We start from the raw sequence: 18802 nt of genomic DNA, 5'->3' as shown, positions 1-18802 counted from the left end.
CATCATTAAAATTTTCTCCATCACTTTCAGCCTATTCAATTGGCAAAACACAAACAATCAACCCTAATCGGCCGCATTTGCAGAACTTCCGAAATATAAACACGCACCTGGAACATTTAACCAGGGGCTCTCAAAGGGCCGGGTGGGGCAGTCCCCTAGCATCCACTACCCACTTTGGTGCCTCTGCTCTGGGTGTGTCCCAGGCTTCTCATCTTTTTCCCCCTAGTCCAATGAGATCGCGGGGCGTGTCCTTCCTTCTCTAACCACGCCCCCTATCCAATGCTGAGCCGGCCTCAATTCCAAACCCTCCTCTCGTCCCGCCTTCCGGGAAGATAAGGGACGGGCCTCGGAAAGGTTGGGAGCGATGCGATAGGGGTGCACGGCCTCTCGTGAGATCTCGCGAGAGCTCTGCAGGAGGCGGGGCTAGCCAGCGGCGCCTGGGAAGGAAGCCGGGAAGGACAGAAGGAGGCGGCCGCGGCAGAGGCAAGTGGAGCCAACGGCCCCTCCTCCTTCTCCTTCGCCTCCGCCCCCTCCCCTGAGGGACTCGGGCCGCGCTCTCTCCGCTCCCCGCCTCGGGAACGAGCCGAGCCCAAGCCACGGCCCGGTGCCGCCGCCCCGACTCTGCCCCGTTGCCGGCGCCGCCGCGCCTCCGCCGCGTCCGACATGAGCTTCTTGTTGTGAGTAGCAGCTGCCGCGCCCCCGCCCCGCCCGCGCCGCTCCTGCCCCTTTGTCCCTGGGCCCCTCGGGGTGCCCGGCTGTAGAGGCCTCTCCCGACCCCCGCTCGGGTTCCTGCCCCCCCCCCCCGTGACTGCAGCCCCGCCCCTAGCCACTCCTTCCCGGCCTGGGAAAGCGGGGGTGGGGGAGGGGTCCCCCAGCTGGGACATCCTCGCCTGCAGCACACGTGTGTGTGTGTGTGCGCGCTCACCTGTGCATACGCGTCAGTCGCTCAGCATCTGCTGCATATGTGTATGTGTGGCTGCGCCTGTTGATATACACATTTCCTGTAGGGAGATATACGTGGGTGCAGGAGTGTATGCTATAGGTAGAGGTTTGTGAGTATAGAGCTGCGTGGGCATACGGTATCTGTGTCTAGCTACACGCACGTGTGTACGTTTGCTTGTTGCATACGTCCCGTGTATGTTTCTGTAGCGATATGTAGCCAAATGCGCCCATACACTCGCTCACTGTCAGGGCAGGGATACAAAGAAAAGCAAAACTTATCTTCTGCCCTTAAGGGACCTCGCCATCCGGTGGGGAAACGGCGTACAAACTATGACCTACAAACAAGACGACGATAAACGAGCTAGTCACTAGTGTGGGGAGGCGGAGTAGGAAAGGCTGTGTGTAAAAGAGATTTTGGTCCGGAAGCCAGTGGAACCTCGTTTTAAAAAAAAAAAAAAAAAGTTCATTAATAGAATTCAGTATCTAAGAGCTCTCTTAACTCCAGAAGCTCCGGTCTGATGGGGAGACAAGGCAAAGAGAGCATGTACAGACCACACACATGCAGTATAGCCCCTACACTGAAGGATTGGAGAGCATCTTGTCCAGCCCCTCAGAAAACAAGTACTGCGGACTTATCTAAGGTCACCCGGCGAGATGGAGGCCTCCTCGGGACAGAAGATATTTCTGTTTTCAGTTGCAAACAGCCACAGAAGACCAGTTTGTTCAGCCCACCCGATATCATCAAGTCCACTGATAGAACTTTTATTGCCTGCTATTTGTGCGGGCTTGTATCATTAATGCAGCTTTTACTTGTGACTACTACATGTCTATTTTTTTTCCTGTATTCGAATTTGGTTAAAAGTGTTTGAAGGAAGAAGAGATGAGAATGTTTTTTCTTAGTGTAGAATGCGCTGTTATTGTCATTGAGTCATGTCCAACTCGTTGGATCCCGTGAACCGAAGCATGCCGATTCTATCCACTCTTAAAAAAGCAACAAAAAATTGGAGCAAGGATCATTAGAACATTTTTCATAGTCCCAATTTCATATCCATTGCTTTGATGAGTGAATTACAATTTGCCCATGTTTAGTTTGTTGATTGTGAAATGCTAATAAAAAGTAAGAGACTGAAACTCATCCTTAAGTCCTGAGAGAAGGGCTTGTGAAGAAAGTAGCCGGGAACAGTCGATTCTAGTTTAATTCTTATCCTTTTCTTAGTTTTCAGTAAATTGGCATCACCCATAAACCTAAGATAGTTTCACTTCTCTTTTAACCTACAGCTTTCATGTTTAATATATAATTTTGGGGGATATCCAGGTAAAATTTTAGATAAATATGAACCCTTGCTACTACTTACAGACATAAAAGTAAAAATTTCTAGTGAGCACAACTTCATTAACTTTTTTGGGTTTCCCTCAGTCTCATCTATCAAATGAGGGATGTTAAATCCAATGACTGAGGTCCCTTTTAGTATTAAATCTGCATATAATCTTCTGAGCTCTGCTTCTAATTATGTGAAGACACATTTAGTGTACTTGATTCTTAAGCTTAAAAACCGTTCTCTAAGTGTAAATCCTGTTTAGGCTTCTAAGTGGAAACTGTGCTCTATCCTAGAACAGTGCCTGGATCTTAACAATCTATTTAAAAAGTTTTCTAATTCCAGATGTAATCAATACAGGCATGGCTTTTAACTTAAGAATTGCTGATTTGGAGTGCTGATTGCTTTAGGAATTGGAAGGCTCTAAAGCTAGGCAGCTGATGTAACTATGGCCATTATAAATTATTACTGGATTCTACTCAGTAAAAAGCTTAGTGGGCTAAAGGAGTAAAGTTTTGGCAGAAGGTAACAGTGAAGGTAATCTTACTATATTTTTTTTTCCAAATGCAGATAGTCAAGACAGCAAACATTGATTAAGTATTGGGGGTACAAAGATAGGCCCTGCTCTTTGGGATCGCAGAGTTTGAACAACTCTGTATAAACAAATTATATTCATGGTAAATTGGTGAGCATCTGAAGGAGAAAGCACAACATTTGAGGGGGATTGGGAAAGGCTTCTAAGAGAAGGTGGGTTTTTAGCTGAGACCTGAAGGAAAGCAGGGAAGCCAATACAATATCATTTTTAATATGGCTCATTTATTCATAGAATTATGAAGCTATAAGAGAAACTTGGGAGAATTTCTTATTCTTAATTTTACAAACACTCCCCAAATTCCATGTACCAGAAGACAAAAGATTTGCATGAGAAGCATTTCTGTGGAAGAACACATGATTTCTACCCGTGACTTAAATTCTCTTCTAGTTTCTATTTCCTTCTGATTTGCTTCTAAAAATATTTCAGTGTTCCTCTTGTAGTTTTTATTTTTAAATTTTATTTATTTATTTTTTTAGCATCACCATTGCCATTCTTTTTTCCCCCAATAAAAATAGAAGGAAAACACCTTGGAACAAATAAGCATAGTCGAGTAAAACATCCAGAGTAGCTATGTCCAAAAAATGTGTATCTCCAAAGAGTAACATAATTGCTCAGTCTTCTGGGGATGTGGTTGTTCTTTGCTTTGTTTTTCAGTGTTTCAGAGTGGTTTTTCTTTACAATGTTTTCATTGTATACATTATTCCCTGGGATTTGCTTTTTTTTTTCCATCACTTTCTGCTTTCCAGGATTTTTTGAAATCATCTCTTATTTCTTGCAATACTATTTCATTACATTCACACACTATAGTTTATTTAGTTATTCCCCAATTGATAGGGTTATAGAGTACTTCCTTCTATAGATAAAGAAAGAATGACCCTGGGGAAAGGTCAAGACCTGCCCAAGGTTGCACAGGTTAGTACCTGAGCTGGGAATAGAATTCTCCTCTCGACTCCTGTTATCCTTCTATTCCACTTTTGTCCTTAAAAAGCCAGGGATCACATCAAGACTAACCCTAGAAATACTCCCAAGTGTACACGATAATAGCATTGTAGGATATAGTTGGTTTCTAATGTGGTATTAGTCCTGGATCCTTATGCCAGCATCATAGTCGGCTGTAGTTTTACTTGGTTCTTCATATTTATAGCATTGTAAAAGGAAAGATACAAAAGCAAATCTCAAATAATTGCTTTTGTTTGTTCTTAGCTTCCTAATACTTTATAATCTAATGTTAAGACAACATGAGACCCCTTAAATGTCTGAATTGGCACCTTTGAAATCCTGTAGTTAAACACTCCATGATCCTTGACTATTCCACTCTCGGTGACCTACCTATAGGGTCTGTTCTCTTGGGTTATCTCTTGGGTCTATGTTCATTCCATTCTCTTTGATAATTGATAGAGAAGTCAGTCTCAATTTGGAGTATTGGGAGTTGGGGAGAGCATTGGAAGAAGAAATCTTTCCATATTTTTGTTGTCAGGTGATTTCTAACTATCATTTCCTTCATGTTGCTACTTTCCTAAGAACTAAACAAAAAATAAGTCTTCATTAAGGTTTTCAACCATTTAGCAAGATGCTCTTTATTTATAGATTCTATATTTATAGTATTTTAACGTGAAAAATTAGTTCATTCACCACTTAAGCTTTTAAACATGTCATTCCCTAAGTAATAAATATCAGTGGCTTCTTCTTTGTTACTTTTATGATCAATATAAACTCCTCTATTAGTCTTTTCAAGCCCCAACCTGGTCCCAACCTACCTTTCTAGCCTTATTGCACATTTCTCCCTTTCTTCACTCTGTGGTTTGCCAGATTATTTTGTTGATCCTTAGCCGTCATCTCCCTGGACTACCTTACTTTTGCACTGTTTCTCATGATGGATTGTCCTCATCTCTGCATCTTAAAATCACTTATTTCAGTTAAAACCAGGAAGCCAAGCCTTTCTTGCTTCCTTCTCCAAATTGCTAGTCCTTTCCCCTTATCCCATTCATTATTGTATTTATTGTGTATGGTTTATATGCAATTCTTATGGTCATGTTGTATTCTACCTGTCCAATAGCACTTCTTTTTTTTCTTGTTCCTTGAACAGAACCTAGCACATAGTAGGTGCTTAATAAATGCTTCCTGATTTAATAATACCACAGTTCCCTTTTAATGTCCTGACCCAGTTTCCCCAATTGTCCTATTTAGTTATTCTGCCACAGGTTATAACCTTTCCCTCTTCGTGAGATAAAGGTTTTATATCTTTAGGCTTTAATCATTCCTTAATGTTTGACAGGATAAAGATCTATCCATTTTAGACATCATTAGAATATCAGTAACCTCTCCAGTACCTCCCTCCATTGTCATCCTACGCACCTCCCCTCATTAGGTTACCCCCATCCAGGTACCTCCCCCATTATGTCATTGTTCTTGTTATCCTATAAAAGAGCCTGTCTAATGCTCAAACCTGGATTCTTTGAGATGATAGTCTTGTCCAGCCCTGGGACCAAACATGGATCCATTGGTTCCAGTATATCTCAACACTTAATAAATTATTAAATTGTCATCTAATCTGTGGTGCTCAGTTTCTCTGGCATTACAATAAAAATGCATCCTGACAACTGGAAGTGTATAATGGGGTGTCCCAAGACATTTTAGTGTAATATAAAGTTTAAATAGAGCATTAAAATTTGTTCACTAATTTGTGTAGAAATATGAACTCCTGTGAAAGGGAATGAGAGGTTCTAGGTGTGCTGTGGGGAATTGCAGAGGGAGGGCTTTCTTAAAATGGTACTCTTGAAGAGTACTGTTGCTTAAGAGAATTCCTGTTGAGTAGGTTGACTGGTAACAATATGAGAGCCACAAGGAGGAAGAAGTTTTAGAAGGAGCTGATGCATGACTTCTTGAGAATTTTACAAGGCTTAAAGGTAGCACTTAGCTCTTCATTCAGAGTGTGCATTAGCTAGGGAAATGAGATTAAAGTGATTGGGGGCTTGAGGGAAACCTTACCTTTGTAGAGTTGACTCTGCATCATTTATTGTATCATAGGAAAGGAAAAAACAGCAGAAATGCTGAATGTTCAGGTAGCAGATGCAGGGATTTAAGGAAAACTTTATTTGTTGATCCTGTGCTAAGTAGGTCTCATGCCTTTTATAGTAAGTCTCTAAAATGTTTTGTAAAGAATTGGTGGTGGCAGAAAAACCTGACTTCAAAAAGATTTGTTGTTTATGCCACAAGAAGAAAATGTTCTATAATTGAGACCTGGTGCCATCCAAGACTGAATAGAAACTGATCTGGTGACTGTGCTGTTTGCCAAGATAGAATAGGGGTGAGCTTAATTCAAGGTGTTCTTTAACCTATAACTGACAGAACGGGGCATTATATTAAGCAATCAAGATTTCCTTAGAATTACATTTAAAAGTGACCTAGACCAGCTTATCTTTTATGTAGCTGAATAGCTAAGGCATCAGATTAAAATGATTCTTCCCAGGTTACACAGGGTTTTGGAAGTAGGTGCCTAAATTGTAGCTGAAATTTTAATCCAAAGCCTCTCAAGCCATGGTCATGTTCTTTCCATAGCATTTTGTGTGTGTGTGCGTGCGTGTGCGCTGGCTTGGAGGATGATGGTTGGTGTGGCCAAGGTTGAAAACTTTGAAGAAAGTGATGAAAGGTAAAGCTGCAAGTCCAATGTGCTATTATTGGGCAGTGTGGGTTAGTGGAACAAGCATTAACGATACAAAGTGGGGCAGCAGGAGGGCAGCATTCTCCTTTTCTGCAGTTTCTGAACTGGGCTTGTGTCTGGGCAAGTGACAGCTCTGGCTGTACATTTGTAAAGATATGGTAGGAAGTATATGGCTGACCTACTGTGAGATCAGAATGAAATGGCAAACATCAAAATCAGTTAGAGGCAAGAGAGACCTCGGAGATCAGGTATCCTGGAGCAGTAGTGTGATGATAACTTTATTACATACAGCCTGTTAACATCCAAGATGTTTTGGGCAACCTTGGCATTGGCTTGGACCTTCAGAGACTTCGGGACTTTTTGTCATTCTCTCTTAAACAGACGATTTGAGATGTTGGTAATTGTGAATAAAGGCTCAGACCTAAAAAGGTGGTGATTTTTTCTGGAATTTGTAACTACTTGCCCTTTTCCCATTTTAGCAGTGGTTACAATTAAAAAACTGTTGTACTATTTAGGGGATCTTCCTTGCAAATTCTGTTATGATGTAAGTATTTATTGAATGTCTGCTATGTGCCAAAAACTGTGCCATGTATTGGGGATACAAAACAGGATTAGAATACTACCTACTTTAAGAGAACTTGTTTTAATGGCAGAAACTAGAAGCCTATATATAGGTATATCTAAGGCACATGCAAGGTTATATTGTGAATGAAGACTCTTTATCAGCTGGGGAATAAAAAGAGGAAATAAAGAACTCAAGCAGAAGGTGTCATTAGTGCTGAATTTTGGAGAGAACCTGGAATTCTAAAAGAGAAAGCTAGGGATAGTATCTTCCAGGAAGGAGGACAAAGGCATGGACAGAGGAAATGGAGTACTCTGTGACAGTGATAAACCACAGAATGAGGTTGAAGAAAGAGAATATAGTAGGATGGGAAAGAATAGTCAAGTTGTGAAAGAACTTTAAAAGCTAAATAGGATTTATCTTTGAACCTAAAAGCAATAGGGAGCTATTGGAGTTTTTGAGTAGGGAAGAGTGACATGACTGCTTTTATTTGTTTTGGCAGCCCTGTGGAGGATGGATTGGGGAGAGACTTGAAGCAGGGAGACCATTTAGGAAGTTACTGCAATGAATTGGCCAGGAAGTGCTAAGAAGCCAAATGAGTTTGTCACTTGTAAAAGTTGAGAGAAGGTACAAAGAAGATTTGACAATGGATTTAATATGTGAGATGAATGAGAATGAGTCAAAAATGAGACCTTTTCACCAAGGTCTCGTTTTGGATGACTGGAAAGTTTGAGAAAGTTCTTTCTTTGGACATGTGAGGTTGAGATGTGTATATGGGATGTCCACTTCAGAACAGTAGCAGTTGGAAACTGGGGCCTAGCAGGAAAGATCAGAACTGGCTGTAGAGATCTTTTCCTGGAGATGATAATTAAATCCATGGCAAACGATAAGATCTTCAAGTAATAAACTTGCTTGGATGTTTCATAGTTCCTTAATAAGTAATTGTTGATTAGTTAGAGTTGAGTGGGTCATATTGATAGTTTAATAGCTAACAATTTCTGAGTTTGAACCCAGTTTGTCCTTGACAAACACATGAATCTTCATGTAACAGTTTTAATAGGAAGCCAGATCTTCCCCCTATTTCACAAGTGACAGCTGGGAATTTGGTTCTGATATATAACAGCTTGTAGGGGTCTAGAGTCTGACCACACTTACTTGTAGGTTGTCACTCAACCTTAGCCTTGACTTGTTGCTATGTATTTAATTTATGAATTCCCTACCTTTAGAACAAACTAGGTTGATATGCTTGGATAATTTATTTCTTACGTAATTAATTAGCATGAACTTTTACCTAATTCATTAAGTTTTATTTAATGAAATGGAGAATACTTCCTTTCCAGTGGTAATTATTCTGTTTGCTTATTAAATCTTAAAATTATTCAATATATAATATTATTTAACAATGAATAAATATGAAGATATGCAAATGTGTATGTATGCATGTATGGTTACTAATGAGTAATTTCAAACAATTAAAATATCAGGAGTTGCTTTTACTTGTCTGGTCAGTATTATCCCACTTAGTGTGTCTTAAGATATTAAGTAAAATCTTTTCCACATCCTCTTTGAGAGGTAGTTGAAAAATCTTCCCAACAAAAAATGTCTATCAGCTTCCTCTCTGTCCCACCTTCAGCTACTTAACATAGACTTTCTCTACAATTTATTCCTGAAAGATAAGGGCAGAAAAGCAGGCCCCAACATATGAGGGAGAGATGTTCCTCGTGAGTTCACTGATCAACTGACACCTTTATATTTCTGGGTGCTTGGACAATTGTTGTGACTGCCAGTATTCCTCCTGTGCTTTGAAAGTCATAGAAATAATATCTGTTTCTTATCTGGCACTTAAGAGAGACAGTAGTTATCCCCTTACTCTCTCTGTAACTTAAATTCAAGGGAGATGTCTGTTTCTCTTTCTTGTTAAAAATAGGGTACAGAGAGGGCCAAAATGTTGAGATTCATGAGATTGATGGAAGACCATTTTTATCTTGGAGAGATCAGAAAAGGCTTCATAGATTGGGTAACATCTGAATTAGACTTTACATCTATTTTGTGTATATTTATGTAGATATTGTCTCCTTTGATAAAAGGTAAGCAAGCTTCTTGAGATGAGACTTGAAAGTTTTTTTTTTTTTCCCCCACTCCAGTATTAAGGGGATTTGGGGTGGGATGGTGAATGATATGGTTGGACCTATGCTTTAGGGGAATCAGTTTGTCAACTGTGGTTACTTTTTATATTGAACACAGGCTCTCCAAAAAGAGATCTGCAGGAATGGGCCATTTTGAGTGACTCTTAGCCTTCTCATTGGGGGGGGGGGAAGTACTGTACCTCTAATCTAGTCCTAATCATGGAATCCTATATCAGATGTGGTTTATTTAAACTTATATTTCAGGATTGTCTTCTATAGCATTTTAAGTAGTCTTCTAGTCTCTCTTTAAAGGTTTTCAGTGATGGAAACTTATTTTAATAGCTTTTTATTTTCAAAATATATGCAAAGAAATTTTCAACATTCACTTTTTTTTTTTCAGTTTTTTTTAATAGCTTTTTATTTACAAGTTATATGCATGGGTAATTTTACAGCATTGACAATTGCCAAACCTTTTGTTCCAATTTTTCCCCTCCTTCCTCCCACTACTCCCCCAGATGGCAGGTTGACCAATATATGTTAAATATGTTAAAGTATAAATTAAATAAAATATAAGTATACATGTCCAAATAGTTATTTTGCTGTACAAAAAGAATTGGACTTTGAAACAGTGTACTATTAGTCTGTGAAGGAAATCAAAAATGCAGATAGACAAAAATAGAGGGATTGGGAATTCTATGTAATGGTTCATAGTCATCTCCCAGAGTTCTTTTGCTGGGTATAGCTGGTTCAATTCATTACTGCTCTATTGGAACCGATTTGGATCCTCTCATTGTTGAAGAGGGCCATGTCCATCAGAATTGATCATCATAGTATTGTTGTTGAAGCATATAATTATCTCCTGGTCCTGCTCATTTTACTCAGCATCAGTTCATGTAAGTCTCTCCAGGTCTTTTTGAAATCATCCTGTTGGTCATTTCTTACCGAACAATAATATTCCATAATCATATAGCACAATTTATTCAGCCATTCTCCAATTGATGGGCATCCACTGTTTCCAGTTTCTGGCCACTACAAAGAGGGCTGCCACAAACATTCTTGCACATATAGGTCCCTTAACCCTTCTTTAATATTTCTTTGGGATATAAGCCCAGTAGTAACACTGCTGGATCAAAGGGTATGCACAGTTTGATAACTTTGAGTATAGTTCCAAATTGCTCTCCAAAATGGCTGGATGTATTCACAATTCTACCAACAATGTATCAGTGTCCCTGTTTTCCCACATCCCCTCCAACATTCCACATTATCTTTCCCTGTCATTCTAGCCAATCTGACAGGTGTGTAGTGGTATCTCAGAGTTGTCTTAATTTGCATTTCTCTGATTAATAATGACTTGGAGCATCTTTTCATATGGCTAGAAAGTTTCAATTTCTTCGTCTGAGAATTGTCTGGTCATATCCTTTGACCATTTATCAATTGGAGAATGATTTGATTTCTTATAAATTAGTCAATTCTCTTCAACATTGACTCTTGCAAAACCTTGTGTTTCAAATTTTTCTCCCTCATTCCCCCTCACTCCTCTCCCCTAGCCAGCAAGTATAATCCAGTATAGTAGTTAACATGTACATTTCTTCTATACATATTTCCACATTTATCATGTAGCACAAGAAAAGTCAGACCAAAAAGGGGAAAGAAAAAGCAAGGAAGCAACAATAAAAATGGTGAAAGTACTACATATGATCCATATTCAGTCCCCATGGTTTTCTTTCTGGATGCAGATAGCTCTTCATCACAAGTCAATTGGAATTGGCCTGAATCACCTCTTCGTTGAGAAGAACCACATCCATCAGAGTTGATCATCACATAATGTTGCTGTAAGAGTCCTTATTTTTTTTTTTTTTTTTTTTTTAGGCAGTATTTTTCTGTTTCAGTAGAAATAGCATCACTGGAGTCAGAAGACTTGGGTTCAAGTTTCACCCATATACTTGCTGGCTTGATGGGTGGGTGACCTTGGGCTTTATGAGGGGTTATAAACTTTTGTCCTAGTTTGGTTTTCTACTCTTTATATAAAGTTTTTGTTGTGGGTAAATTGAAATATTGTGTGTATCTGGAATGTCTAAAAGGTTGTGACCCTTGTAGAGGAGATAGCCTTCTGGAGAGTTAGCTTTTTTTTTTGCCTCAAGCCCTGACCCAGAAATATCTATATTGTATTAGATTCAGCTCTTCTCTTGTCCCCCACACTCCCACTCCCTGTTCTTTTCTGTTTGCACATCCTCCAAATAAGTCTAAGGCAGAATTAGTAAAGGAACATCTTTATACCCAGTCAAAGTATGACATCTCAAAAATCTCAAAAGACCATGAGAAGCAGAATATATACTACTTGTAAGTCTTTTTTTTTTTTTTTTTTTTTTTTTTTTTTTTTTTTTGAGTTTAGGATATATTCCTCCTCCTACCCCCCAGATTTACACTAGAATGGGGCAACTAGGTGGTTCAGTGGATAAAACACCAACCCTGAAGTCAGGAGGACCCGAATTCAAATCTGCTCACAGACACTTAAAACTTTCTAGCTATGTGATGCTGGGCAGGTCACAACCCCAATCGCCTCAGCAAATAAATAAATTTACAGTAGAAAACTGAGCTTAGCTTCCCCTTGTATCCTCCATGACTGCCATTTTAACTTCTGAGAGTCATTGGTAACTGCTTGGTTTTACCATTGCTTATTTATAGACTACTTCCTTTTTAGGGACCATATGGTCCCTGAGCTAATTTGCATATAACTAATTGAAGTTAATTCAATAAGTTGAATTTACAATTTTTTTCATGGTGTTTCTAAGTTGAAAGAGGACCTGCAGACAAATAATGAGCAGGAGAATGACCATAATGCCTTGCAACTCCAATCCTTAAAATGGTCCTATCACATTGTGTCCTTGGAAACTGTTTTTTTTAAAACTTGTATTTTATTAGTTTTTAATAAAAAAGTTCTTTTACTTCCTTTAAATCAAACTGTTCTCATACAAATAAGGCATCTTCCTCAGTATGGATGTTTTTACAACATGACTGCATTTTCTGACACAAGTGGCTCAAATTTCACCTGAAAATTGTTTCTTTACATACATATTTTACGATCAACAATAGTTACGATCAAACCAAAATCCTCTTCTATTCTTTTCATGAATTGAAATTTTTATCTCTAAAAGTAGTATATATTACATTGTTTGCCAGTTAACTCAATTTTTTCCTTGTTCACAAGTCTTTTTTTTTTTTTTTTTTTTTTTTTTTTGGCCGTATTCAGAATTATATTGCTCCCTGTGAAAATGAGAGCATTTGTTTAAGTAAAAATATCAAAATGCCTTAATAGGTTTTTCTTTCCTTTTTTGGGGGGAGAGAGGATTAGTAATTGTACCTATGTAAGCCTTCCACAATTTTACTCTGCTTATCTCCTGAGGTTTTATATTAACTCAGGATCCCCTTTCTTGAAAGGGTTTAATTGAGTATTAAAATTTATTAGTACACCATATAGCAGTGAACATTCAAATGCCTATCTCATCAGAGAACACTTGATTGTCTTAGGTAATTTAACAGTGAACTGAGGTACTGTCAAATACAGAGCCAGGGAAATGGCAGGTTTACTTTGGGTTATATTAATGAAGAGAAATGTCTGAACAAAGGTAGCTGTATGGAGATATATATATAATTGAGACTAGAGTATCAAATGCAAAATTGCCCTCTCTGATAAAAACAGACTGCTTTAAAGTTGAAAAAGCCCTTTTTCATGACATCTTATTTCAAGCTTTGTGATAGAACTTACTTGTTTTTTCCTCACATAATATTGTAAGACTATTTCTGTAAATGGCATAATTACACATAGCTAGTAAATATTAGGAACCATAGTTATCTTATGTAGATATTACTAAGGCCAGAAGCAAAACTTGTGAGGACTTTTAAAGTAACTAGATGTATCTGAGAACCAAGATGATGGTCCTCAGGTTTTAACTTAACTATAGCTGCTTGACAAATGTAACAATATAAATGTAACACAAATGCCTGAAAGATCGGTTGTGGCATTTCTCCCCCCCCCCCCCCCCCCCCCCCCCCCCCCCCCCCCCCCCCCCCCCCCCCCCCCTTCTGCTTACCAATATTCTATTTTTTACCAATTACATGTCAAAGTAATTTTCAAAATTAACTTATGAAATTTTGATTTCCAAATGATTTTCCTCTTTCCCTTCTGGCAAAGAATTTGATATAGGTTATATGTGTACAATAAATATATTTATTTCTACATTAGCCATGTTGTGAAAGAAGTATCAAAACAAAAAGGAAAAACCATGAGAAGGGGGGGGGGGGATGATGTATACTTTGATCTGCATTCAGACTCCATAGTTCTTTCTTAAGATGTGGATAGAATTGTCTTTATTATATTGCTGAGAAGAGCTAAGTCTATCAAAGTTGATAATTGCACAGTATTACTATTAAATTGTATATAGTGTTCTTCTGGTTCTGTTTACTTCATTCAGCATCAGTTCATATAAATTTTTCCAGGATTTTTTGAAATCTTCCTGTTCATTATTTCTTATAGAACAATAGGATTCCATTGAGTTCATATCCTGCAATTTGTTCAGCTGTTCTCCTGTTGGTGGGCATCCAACTTCAGTTTTCAACTCCTTGCCATCACAAAGAGTTGCCATAAATATTTTGGCACATGTGGATCCTTTCCCTTTTTTATGATCTCTTTGAGATACAGACCTAGTAGTGCTATTGCTGGGTCAAAGGGTATGCATACTTTTATAACCTTTTGGACATAGTTCTAATTTGCTCTCCAAAATGGTTGACTCAATTTATAATTCCACCAACAATGCATTAGAGTTCCAGTTTTCCATGTCCTCTTCAACATTTATCATTCTTTTTTGTCATCTTAGCCAATCTGATTGGTGTGAGGTGGTACTTCAGACTTGCGTTAATTTGCATTTCTCTAATCAATAGTGATTTCTAGCATTTTCATATGACTATAAATAGCATTAACTTCACCTGGAAACTGCTTATACATATTCTTTGACCATTTTTCAATTGTGGAATGACTTATATTCTTATAAATTTGACTTGGTTCTCTATATATTTTAGAAATAAAACTTATCAGAAACACTGGCTGTAAAAGAATTGTTTCCCAGGTTTTGGGGGCAATATTTTTAGAAATCATATGGACTTTGATGAAAGGTAAGCAGGCAGAGTTTTTGAAGATCAGTGGAGACTTGGGATTTAAGAATTTGGGGAGAGAAGCAAGAATATGCTATTTAACTTTTTTTTTTTTAAACATTTGTTTCTCAAGGCAGCGAGGTGGTGTAGTAGATAGAGCACCAGCCCTGAAGTCAGGAGGACCTGAGTTCAGATCTGGCCTCAAAAACTTAATACTTCGTAGCTGTGTGACTCTGGGCAAGTCACTTAACCCCAATTGCCTCAGCAAAAAAAACAAAAAAAAAAACCATTTATTTCTCCAACTTTTTTTTTTTAATATAACTTTATTGACAGAACTCATGCTAGGGTAATTTTTTTACGACATTATCCCTTGCACTCACTTCTGTTCCGACTTTTCCCCTCCCTCCTTCCACCCCCTCCCCCAGATGGCAAAGCAGTCCTAGACATGTTAAATATGTCACAGTATATCCTAGAAACAATATGTGTGCAAAACCGAACAGTTTTCGTTGCACAGGGAGAATTGGATTCAGAAGGTAAAAATAACCCAGGAAGAAAAACAAATGTAAACGGTTTACATTCACTTCCAAGTGTTCTTTCTTTGGGTGTAGCTGCTTCTATCATTGATCAATTGAAACATAGTTAGATTTTCTCTTTGTAGAAGAAATCTACTTCTGTCAGAATACATCCTCATATAGTATTGTTGTTGAGGTATATAATGATCTCCTGGTTCTGCTCATTTCACTCAGCAGCAGTTCATGCAAGTCTCTCTAAGCCTCTCTGTATTCATCCTGCTGGTCATTTCTTACAGAACAATAATATTCCATAACATTCATATACCACAATTTACCCAACCATTCTCCAATTGATGGGCATCCATTCGTTTTCCAGTTTCTAGCCACTACAAACAGGGCTGCCACAAACATTTTGGCACATACAGGTCCCTTTCCCTTATTTAGTATCTTTTTGGGGTATAAGCCCAGTAGTTTCTCCAACTTTTTGATCTCAGACTTCCTTTATATTCTTAAAAATTGAGAACCATGAGTTCCTCCTACCTCCCACTCTCTAAAAAGGGAATATTGGTATTTATGTATATAAACCTCTCTCCCACCCTCTTCTTTCTTTCTTGGCAAATTCATCTAGCTCTCTTTATCTTTTAGATGCCACACTTTTGTTTGTGGATCACACCAAACTAATTGGTCAAAGCTGATTTAATAAGTAAGCTAGTGTTGTGCTGAGATACTGTATGTCAAGGACTGCTCTGAAAGAGTCCTCCAGCCAGACTTAAAGCTCAGGAGAAACCACTTTTTTAGATTACGGAAATACAAGCTGTCAATAGAAGCTGCAAAAGCAAGATACTTGTGGTCATGATCAGATCCAAGACCGGCAGAAAGTCTTGTGTGACCCAAGGCAGACCTTTAGAATCTGATCCCTACTTCCATTGAAGCCAGACGAGGCCCCAAAAATATCAATCACAGCTAGAAGAGTGCAAGGTGGTGTGAAAGTTTGGGTTGGATTGTAAAATTCTGGCTAGTCAGTAGTTTATTCATTTACTTCCTATTGTGTGAAGAAACAGTTTACTGTTGAATATAGTTCTTTTAATAAAGAAATTTGATCTTTATCACATTTTCATTTATAGTTCTTTACCTGTTGTCTCTTCCATTAACTTTTTTTTGTTTCAATTGTTTATTTATATATAAATCTTTTTTATTGACAAGATATATGCGTGGGTAATTATTCAACATTGGCCCTTGCAAAACCCTCTTTTTCAACTTTTCCTTTCCTTCTCCACCTTTCCCTAGATGGCAGGCAGACACATACATGTTAAATATGTTAAAGTATATGTTAAATACAATATATGTATACATATCCATACAGTTATTTTGCTGCACAAGAACAATCAGACTTGGACATAAGGTAAAAATAACCTGAGAAGGAAATCAAAAATGCAAGCATCCAAAAACAGAGGGAATGGAAATGCTATGTTGTAGTTCATATTCATTTCCCATGGTTCTTTCACTAGTGTAGCTGGTTCTCTTCATTGTTGAACAAATGGAACTGATTTGGTTCATCTAATTGAAGAGAGCCATGTCCATCAGAATTGATCGTCACATAGTATTGTTGTTGAAGTGTATGATGGTCTCCTGGTTCTGCTCATTTCACTCAGCATCAGTTCATGTAAGTCTCTCCAGGCCTTTCTGAAATCACCCTGCTGCTCATTTCTTACAGAACAATAGTATTCCATAGCATTCACATACTACAACTTATTCAGGCATGTTCCAATTGATGGGCAACCATTCAATTTCCAGTTTCTAGCCACTACAAAAAGGGCTGCCACAAACATTTTTGTACATTCAGGTCCCTTTCCCTTCTTCCTCTGCTTGTGAACTTCCTGAGAGCAGGGATCTTTTTTTTTTGGGGGGGGGGGCTCTTTTTGGTGTCTTTAAATATTTAATACAGTGTGTGGCACATAGTAGGTGTTTAACAAATGCTTTTCGATTTGATATTTTCTGTACTTTAGTATTTTGTATTAAATAAGGATTTGGTATTCAAGAATGTGTAAAACACACAGGCTGCTAGACTCTGTGATAATGTAGTTAAATTTTTCTTAAAGCAGCTCATTCTGTGATTTAAAAAAAAAAAATGATGGATATCATCAGCTGTTTCAGATAAAATTTTCCTGGCTCATTCTTGACAAAGTCAGATGAGTGTCAGATTTTGTGATTTTTGTGAGTTGTTTCTTGGGCATACACCGCATCTCATCCCCACTAGTTTGTTGAAAATATATCTATTTGTAGATGTTTTCTCTTGTTCTGAGCTTCCATCTCCACCAACACTGCTATTCTCATGCTTGTACTGAGCCAGAGGTGTTCTTTTATCGGTAACACAGTAGGGACTGTTATAGACAACTCGTCTGGCCCAAGACATTACTTTTCCTGTGTGGTGTTTGGCAAATCGCTTAGGCCACTCTCAGCCTTGGTTTTCTCACTATAAAACAGGTATAAGAATATAATATAGGTATAAGAATAGCACTAAATTGCCATGAGCTCAAACCAAAAAGATATGTGGAGTGTTTGGTACAACTTAAAGCAATGTATAAATGGTAATTATCTGATTGTTCTGACCTTGGATTTTGTCACCCACCTTTTATTCTCACAAATTGGATCATTCTGTCTGTCTTTCTATCTCCAGATATTTTGTGTTCTTTGGGCCCTAAATCTGTGCCCACATTTATATGGTGGCCTTCCCAATAAGAATCCTTAGCACTTTTATGGTTTTCATTTACACATAATAATTCTACCAACTCCTTAAAACCTGCTAGGTTATAAATAACAGGAGTTCTCAGTTGTCTCACTGAACTCATAGTCTAGTCTACTGCTGTTCTTTTCTTCAGGTCTTCCTGGACCATCTATCAGTGTTTATAATATGCACTTTACACAAATTATAAAGATAAAGGAATTTTACCTTATGTTTATTTATATTATTTTTAATTTAGTTAATAAAACAAGCATTTTCATAACATTACAAGATAAAAAAGATGATTGTACATGAAACTGCAAATCGTTATGTACAGCTTGCGATTCCTTTTAAATAATACTACTATATATTTTTTTTCTTCTCTTATACCCTAAAGGTGGTTACTATTATATAAAATTAGGAATGTATGTATATGTATATATATACATACTCCAAATATATAGTTTAACAAAAACATTAGATTGTGAATCTAAATTTAGGAGTTTAAATCTCCTTGTATACCCGAGAAAGTTACAAGAACTGCTAACTCTTGAACCATGCCTAAAACCCATGGCTTTCTTACTTTTAAAAGATACACACACACACATACATACACTCCTATACACACACATAAGTATACAAGGTACATAAAATGTAAAATTATTCTATATAAGCTTCTATTTGTCTGTTTCTCAAAGTGCATATAACTTCTTTATTTATATATCCTTTGTAATTAATTTGGGTATTTATAATAGTCAAAATGATTTATTCACTTCAAGTTTTTCTTAAAACTATTACTATTACCACATACAATCTTTTCTTGGTTCTATTCATTTCACTTTTCATTACTTATATATAAAACAAACATGGAATTTTCCCCTTTATTCTGTGATGTAGATTTAGTACATATAGCACATGCTTGATCTGCTATTTCATCACTGACATTTGCTGTTGAAGGTTTTGCAATATTTGTGATGTCAGACTTGGCCAACCTCAGACTCCCTTGCAAGTTCCCAAGCTGATTCTCTGAGGCTATGACTATAGGTCATTGACTGTTATGCCATTCTAAATTGTGCCTTGACATATTCATCTAAGTTTCCTTGTTTTTGTTTTTTTGTTTTTTTGTTTTTCTTTTTTGGTGTTTGTTGCTATGACTCTATTTTGGTTTATTGACCTTCTTAGGATAATATGCTAGGCAGTAGGATCATATATCGTGAA

General features: G+C 37.8%; 1 protein-coding gene across 1 annotated transcript in view; it reads left to right on the top strand.

Moving 5' to 3' along the window:
- Positions 1 to 349: 349 nt before the first annotated feature.
- The window catches only part of MOB1B (MOB kinase activator 1B), a 65952-nt gene continuing 47499 nt past the window's right edge, over positions 350 to 18802 (top strand). The window contains exon 1 of the mRNA XM_012551949.3: positions 350 to 677. Within this exon, the coding sequence (XP_012407403.1) occupies positions 664 to 677 (14 nt within the window). The 5' untranslated portion in view covers positions 350 to 663. The remainder of the gene's footprint in view (positions 678 to 18802) is intronic.

Source organism: Sarcophilus harrisii, chromosome 6 (assembly GCF_902635505.1).
Source record: "Sarcophilus harrisii chromosome 6, mSarHar1.11, whole genome shotgun sequence".
Lineage (NCBI taxonomy): Eukaryota > Metazoa > Chordata > Mammalia > Dasyuromorphia > Dasyuridae > Sarcophilus > Sarcophilus harrisii.
The sequence above is the reverse complement of the archived record's forward strand: the minus strand, read 5'-3'. Positions and strand labels throughout refer to the sequence as shown.